Consider the following 8,056-nt stretch of genomic DNA (forward strand, 5'->3'; position numbering starts at 1 on the left):
AAACACATACATTTCCCATTTAATAATGGCATGCCTGCAACACGAGAGATGCGTATCCTAAACACAAATGCAAGGTCATTAATTTTGGATTAATGTCGTATCAATAATAAATTTAGCATTATATTAGAATTTAATTGCCTATCATAATTCAGTTGACAGAGACAAATATTATTATATACGGGGATCGAAAACCCCACTTATTCACATTGATATAGTCATTAATTATCATAACAACACATCGTTACATTACATGCATGTGTAAATAATTGTACATAGTATTAAGAGTAGTGATATTTGAACAACTCTTTTGGTATAATTTTTGGGACAACCTTGTTGTGTTCTTTTCTTATTCGTCAAAAACAATAGAGAGAGAGAAAAAAAAAAATGAAGAGAGAGAATAAGAAGATAATGTGAGTATGAGAGAGAAGGTTGTACAAAAGTTATACAAATATCATTTCTCTAGTACCAAATATGTCAAGTTTTCAACTATTTATTTTTATTTGTATTTCATTCCAACGAAGAATAATTTATATTTGAATTTTGAGCCTAGACTTGTATTATTGCCTTGCTTTCCCTACTGGATGGCTGGCAACAAATTTCTTTATGGGATGGCTGGCAAACAAATTGTTGCCTCCATTTGGTAGCGCTGTTTAATACTCTGATTAACCAAATCGTGTTCCTTGACGTCATAGTTAGTGCTCAACCAAGACTTTATTATAGAAATGAAACATAATAAATGAGATTAACAAGAGCATTTGTGGGTCCACAAACCCACTGAGATAACATTAACATTTCAATAGAATCTTATAAAACACTCCACAAGAACATTGTAATATGTTACTCCCTCAGTCCCAAATTTTACGATGTTTTGGACATTTCACACGTATTAAGATATAAAAAAAAGATATTATGAATTATTTTACAAAAATGTCCTTAATAAAATATATGGAAAAAATACATTAATGACTGGAAAGGAGAGAGTAATAATAAGAAAAGTAACATTAATGTTGCATTGATATTGTAAGGCGACGTATAATTTGGGACAATTTTTTTCCAAAGCAACATATAATTTGGGAAGGAGGGAGTAGAGGTGAAGTTCGAATTCAAGATTCTTTGTTTTTTTGGCATAAGAAGAGGGCAGAGTAATAAAAACACTAAGCGATTAAACGAATATTTCGAAGCATATAAGCATCATAAATGTCATAAAAATGAGATATTGATTGAAGCTCTCTAGGAGGAGTCTAAATAACATATAAATCAAAAGAATCCAAAGAGAGACTAAAATTAGTTAGTCAATTCGTCGTTATGTTTCCTTCACGCCTTGTATGGTTGATTTGAACTTGTCAACTCATGTTTTTTAGATCACGAATGCACCGAATCAAGGTAGGAACATTCCCATTAATGTTACATTTCCATGTTACCACGTTAACCAAAACTTTAGAGTCGCTCTCCACTTGTAGGTGCGTGATCCCCTGTCTCTGAGCCATATATTCATACCAATATACATGCCCCACATCTCTACATGTAACGCGTTGCATGAACCTATCTTACGAGCATAACTATTCAAACAATTTCCATTGCTATCGCAGAGAAGTCGCCACATCTTGAAAGACTAACTGAGCTTTTAAGTGCACCGTCACAGTTGAATTTAGCCCAACCCGTTCGGGGTCTCTTCCAATCAAGGAAAATAGTGTAAATATGTTGAGGTCATCCAGTTATGTTATTCAACTTAAAAGAATGAAATTTTGACCACAATAATTTATTTATGAGTTATGTAAACATGTGTCCTTAGAGTACATGTTAAAGATTTTATGAATGGTAAATATTTATTACAAAACATTAATTTTTAATCTTTAAAAGGATAAATTGATAGAATTTCCTATACAAAATTTACACGTTAGGTTTCTTAATAATGTACCATAAATACACATGTTAAAATTTTCATTTATTATTATTTTTTGTCAAGTAATCTAGTGGCTAAAAAAATTCACTTTAAAGATGAATAAATGGGATGTCCAGAGTTCGAACTTCAACCCATACATATATTATGCTTTATCCCTTACAAAATGAGTATATCCCTTACCGAATAAGATATGCTCATGGCAATCATTTTCCTTTATTTATATGAAGAAAAATCTAATAAAACAAATCCCAAGTTTAATCCCCCAAAGTAAAAAACACAACCACCCCCATTAATTAGTTATGATTAATATAGATTTTGATTATACCTATACGCATATGTTGTGTATTTTTGGATGTGTTTAATAAATGATAGTAGCAGAGAGAGATATATAAGGAAAGAGAAAAAATACGAAGCAACGAACAGAAGTAAAGTTAGCAACAACAATCCAAACAGTTTGGACCCAACCGGAATTAGCGCTCTTCTTCACCACCATTCACATTTCCTTTCTCAATCTTCAATCTCACTCACCAAAACCCTAATTCTCCCAATTCCTTCGATCCGATTCGTTTTGTGTTTTCATTCAATCAATTCCGCCGGCGATCTGAATCCTAATCGATCGACATTGCTCAATTCTGTTCCGAATTCATTGCGATTCACTCGCTGAATCTCGAAACGCTTAGATTCATGGTATTACGATAGGTTATGGTTGGAAAACCAAGGTTAACGGTGTTTACATTTACGATTCAGTTTGATTTTTGATTTTTGATTTTTTTTTTGTAAATTTTGAAATCTCTTTCTTAATTCGTCAAATTCAGTGGCGAATTCACGATTTTGGTCATGAGAAGCTCTTTGTTGAACAAATTGTGGATGATTTTTGGCCCTAAACCAAAATTGAACTGGTTGATATTAAGCGTCATTAGTATTTTGGCTTTCATTACATTGTTTGGTTCGTCATCTTCCAATGCGATTGATACTTCGCCGAGGAGACAGGCTTCGCTTATCTATACAAATTATAGAAGGATTAAAGAGCGTGTGGCGGTTGATTATTTGGAGCTGAAATCTGTTTCCAGCGGTGGTTTGAAGCAGAAGGAGTTAGGGCTTTGTGGAAAAGAAAGGGAGAATTTTGTGCCTTGTCATAATGTAACTGCCAATTTGTTGTCTGGATTTGAACAAGGGGAGGAGTTGGATCGTCACTGCCAAGTGTCGAGGGAAGAAGATCGGTGTTTGGTTCGTCCTCCTAAGGAATATAAAATTCCGTTGCGTTGGCCTAGGGGTAGGGATATTATATGGAGTGGGAATGTGAAGATAACCAAAGATCAATTTCTTTCGTCCGGAAGTATGACCAAAAGGTAACTACTGATTGATTCAATGGTTTTTTATTTTGGATGATAGATTGCTTTGAATGAAAGTAATGTAACTTTTATCAGGCTTTGTGGACACTGATTCATTTTTTTTTTTTATTTCACTTAACAAATTTGCCCCGATGGTTTCTCTAGGTTGATGCTACTAGAAGAGAATCAAATTGCCTTTCACTCACAGGATGGTTTGATCTTCGATGGTGTGAAAGATTACTCTCGCCAAATTGCGGAGATGATAGGGCTAGGAAGTGATACCGAGCTTCCTCAAGCTGGTGTAAATTTTCAACTCGTAATAATCACCAATTGTTGTTTTTTCGGGAACCATAATGTTTTATGGGGACTGGTTTTGTGCATAACATAACATGGTTCAATAAGGAAGATTATGCTATTCAGCTGCCTATATCCTCTTCCATATTCTCATTAATGACTGCTCTTTTTGTTAGATATGATATGTTACCGATCTATTTTGTTCATAATATAACAGGTTCGAACTATGCTGGACATTAATTGTGGGTTTGGTAGCTTTGGAGCTCATTTGTTGTCCCTTAAAATAATGGCGGTTTGCGTAGCGGCGTATGAGGCAACTGGCAGCCAAGTTCAATTGTCTCTTGAGAGAGGCCTTCCTGCTATGATTGGCAACTTCATTGCAAGACAGCTTCCATATCCATCATTATCATATGACATGGTTCACTGCGCTCAATGTGGCATCAGTTGGGATGAAAAGGGTAATTTTTTTATTATGAGCGTTACTCTTTCATTCTTAGCTGAATGGATTTCCTCATAGACTTAATAAAGTACCAACCCTCTTTGTCAGTATAGTCTCTTATGTACTTACGAACATATTCGTATGTCATATATTTTATATTTTAAATTCAAGTCATAGTATTTGTCAAAAGTTGTATTTGATGACAAATACTCCCCCCGTTACAAAATATACGTAAAAGTGTGTCAAAGAAAGTTGATGTATGTGGACCAAATTTGAACCAAATACATCAATTTTGTTGGACCCACTTTTGCGTATATTTTGTAACGGAGGGAGTAAGAGAGAAAACTGTGTAGGGTGTACAGTATTTGGTTTTGTAGACTGAAACCAATCGGTGATTGAGGTATCAGCAGCCCTTGAAATGATACAAATTAGTCAACGGTGAACCTGTGTGTTAGAGATATAAAATCATCCTTGACCTTCATCCAACAATTCAAGTTTATGGGATAGTTGATCCTTGACATGTTGTTACTTTTAAGAATATCTATAATCAAATATTCAGAAGCACCATACTTGTCACCCTCCGATTATACAGTTTTACTAGATTTCAGAACAAAATAGCGGGCCTACATATTTTATCTGTGCTTAAACCTTAAAGAGCTTTTCCATGAAGAGGGATGCTAATAATATTGAACTATTAATGGCTTCCTTCAAATTGCAGATACTCATAAATTGCATACTATTTGGCTTTCCATAGCATCTCTATAGGCTCTTAAGTATTTTATGTTTATTTATCTTTTATAGGCTCTGATTTAATACCTTGGGAAAGACCTAGAAGGAACATACATGATTTAAGTCCAGATCTAAGTCATTTCTGGTTTGCTTTTGCCAGTTTGTGGCCAGTAGTCTATGTATTTATTAATATCTTGCTTATATCATCTAAATATGTTTGGCTTTATTAAATCACAGGTGTTCTTTTTAAATTAATTTATTTGTTACCAATCAAATGAATTAATTAGGATGTGCCCCATTTTCTTTCTCTTTCTTCCATTCTCTCGATCTTAGGTAGGATGTGCGTTTTATTGCCCAGCTTATGTATGAAATGCTATCCTTTGAGCTCTAACAATGACCTCGTCATGCAGATGGAATGTTCCTCATAGAAGTTGACCGTGTTCTTAAACCTGGAGGATATTTTGTTTTAACATCACCTACAAGCAAGTTACAGGGTTCATCGCGGGAGAAAAAGAGTATCACGTTGAACCCAATGGAAGAGCATACCCAGCAACTATGCTGGACACTCCTAGCCCAGCAAGATGAGACTTTCATCTGGCAGAAGACTGCTGACCTGGACTGTTATGCATCTCGGTAAGGATATTTTTGTTAGTGAAGGTTATATGAATGATGAATGATAATATAATAACTATAGCTATTCTGTGATATTTGTTTCTTTATTTTAGCAAGCAGCGTGCTATTCAACTATGTAAAGATGGGGATGATACTCAATCATATTATCAACCACTTGTACCATGTATAAGTGGGACGTCTAGCAAGCGCTGGATTGCAATACAAAACAGGTCCTTTGATTCTGAATTGAGTTCAGCTGAGCTTGAAATTCATGGAAAGTATTATTTCTCAGAAGCTTTAAGCTTAAATCCTCTTCCTTCTCTGAAATTTCTTTCCCATTTTGTTCTGCTTTTCCTTTTCATGAATTTCTCTTTATTATTGCAGGAGTTCAGCCTGAAGAGTTTTATGAAGACATGCATTTCTGGAGATCAGCTGTAGATAATTATTGGTCACTGCTTACACCACTAATTTTCTCTGACCATCCAAAGAGACCTGGAGATGAAGATCCACTGCCTCCATATAACATGATCCGGAATGTTATGGACATGAGTTCTAATTATGGGGGTTTGAATGCTGCACTGCTGGAGGAGAAAAAATCAGTGTGGGTCATGAATGTTGTTCCTGCCAGGGCTTCTAATGCACTTCCTCTCATACTCGATAGAGGTTTTACTGGTGTTATGCATGACTGGTAAGTTGCTATTTGTTCATGATCTAGACAAAGTTTATCTATAATTTATAAACTGACTGGAGGTAAAAATTTTGGTTGAGGGTGATAAAATGATAATACCACTAAAGCCTGATAAATGTATGTCTCTTACACTGTCATTGGCAATTCTTATGACAAACAACAGAAAATTAACAGGAACTTAAGATAATTTACTTTAAAAGATATGTCTGTTCATGATTATTTTATTGCTGAAAATGGTTTAATGGTGTTTGTAAAATATGTACAAAATAATTCCGTAGCAACTTCTTATTTATTAAACTATATTTTGACATTTAATGCAAGGCTCATTTAGTTTCATAAATATGCCAATAATTTCCTTTAAAAAGCATACTACATATAGCAACTTCTTGAAATTTCAGTACCAAATATTCGGTTTGTTTTTTTTCTAATCCAAGACATCCTTAGCTTTTTAATTTTGTTTCCCTTTTGAGAATGAATTTGAAAGTTAATGCAGCATGCACCTGATGTGTTGGATCGAAACTCAACCTAATCTATTGCAAAACCCAATTCTAAGGAACACCATGCACTGTTTTGTAGTTCAATCTCTGAATTATCTTTTCTTTGGAATTCATTGTCAAAGCTCTTTGTAAAATAATTGTAATGCGTAGGAACTTAGAGACAATTGTTTTGTTTCTAAATGTTGATATTGATCTTCAGGTGTGAACCTTTCCCCACCTACCCACGGACATATGATCTGCTTCATGCAAATGGACTTCTGTCACAATTCATTTCAGAACGCTGCAGCATGATAGACTTATTCTTGGAGATGGACAGGATACTACGACCAGAGGTATGATCTTGGTGTTTATATTCCTTTTTCGTGATCGTGCTGGAAAGTTTCATTGTTAATTTTTTTAAGGTGTAGTGGAACAGTAATCGTGTACTTTCCATCCTCTTTGGGCACATCCTTCAGAAAGGATGATCTCATCTTGACAGATAATTGTTTATAAGCGAGTTGGCTGGCTCTAATGAAGCATGCTCTTTATTGTTGTGATTCCCATATGAAATACTATAATATTGGATTTGTGTGTTTTTGAATACAAGTAGTTGTCGATCTCAGTGTAATGTGAAGGTCTCTGAAGCCTAATTTTTTAATACACATCGTTATTTTTGCAGGGATGGATCATTCTTTCCGATACCGTGGGAACGATTGAGATGGCTCGCACGCTTGCAACTCAAGTACGTTGGGAAGCCAGGATAATTGATCTTCAGAATGGCAGTGACCAGCGGTTACTTGTTTGCCAGAAACTATTTTTGAAAAAATGATTGAGCACTAATATATCTCACCAATCACCATGACAGATGAACACAATTTTTTTGCTCTGGTAATTACTCTAGACTCTTCATTTCACTATTCAAACTGGGTAAATTTTCTTGATTTGGTAAAAATGGGTAGCATTTTAGTTAGTTTAAAACATCATAGTTGCATTAAGAAAAAATTGTGGCCGTCATGTGAGACTCAAGGTCTGAATTGGTCATGATACAGACTCCTACAGATACGGATCTTGTTTTGGCTCTAACATAGAGTCCCATGGGTCCCGTGTGTCATCCTGTAATATTGTCAGATCAAAAGCATCCATGATAACTAAAGTCCTCCTAGAAACTCTGCAATTCAGAAAATGGTGTTTATACTGACAGCTATGAATTCGCCTAGCTATAGCATACATCTGAAATAATTTGTCACTATTTACACAATTTCAGGGAATGGATTGTTTAATTGGCACGTGTATATATAGAGCTCAGAGCCTTGACTTCAATCTTTACCACAATAGGTTCAAGATATTGAAGAAATTGTAGATCGTGAAAGGTTCATGTTGAATTTAGCTACAATTCATTTTTTTTTTTTGTCAAGGTTGTTTGTAGTAATTCATTCATCCAATATCTTGTTAGCATTTTTTTATTCTTCTTTATTTCTTTATTGATCATTGGACTTCTAGCAATTATGTTGAACAATCTCCAGTTTTTGAGAACGAATGTGAATGGCCACGAAATTCAGGAATGAACTTGGGGTAGTAGCACAA

The 8,056-nt window shown here is 34.8% G+C and overlaps 1 protein-coding gene across 2 annotated transcripts; it reads left to right on the plus strand.

Annotated features, from left to right (window-relative positions):
* The first annotated feature begins 2,239 nt into the window (after positions 1 to 2,239).
* Positions 2,240 to 8,056, plus strand: LOC11441923 (probable methyltransferase PMT5). 2 transcript variants are annotated; one of them, XM_024782003.2, is made up of 9 exons: positions 2,240 to 3,252; positions 3,400 to 3,550; positions 3,746 to 3,986; positions 5,107 to 5,329; positions 5,422 to 5,582; positions 5,693 to 5,996; positions 6,693 to 6,825; positions 7,152 to 7,360; positions 7,737 to 8,056. In XM_024782003.2, exons 1-8 carry the CDS (start codon positions 2,741 to 2,743, stop codon positions 7,299 to 7,301), a joined length of 1,875 nt encoding a protein of 624 aa, XP_024637771.1. In that variant the 5' UTR covers positions 2,240 to 2,740; the 3' UTR covers positions 7,302 to 7,360; positions 7,737 to 8,056. The 2 variants fall into 2 exon arrangements, with proteins under 2 accessions (XP_024637771.1, XP_024637772.1); XM_024782004.2 differs by having other exon boundaries at positions 2,241 to 3,252; positions 3,400 to 3,535.

Source organism: Medicago truncatula, chromosome 4 (assembly GCF_003473485.1).
Source record: "Medicago truncatula cultivar Jemalong A17 chromosome 4, MtrunA17r5.0-ANR, whole genome shotgun sequence".
NCBI classification, from domain to species: Eukaryota; Viridiplantae; Streptophyta; class Magnoliopsida; order Fabales; family Fabaceae; genus Medicago; species Medicago truncatula.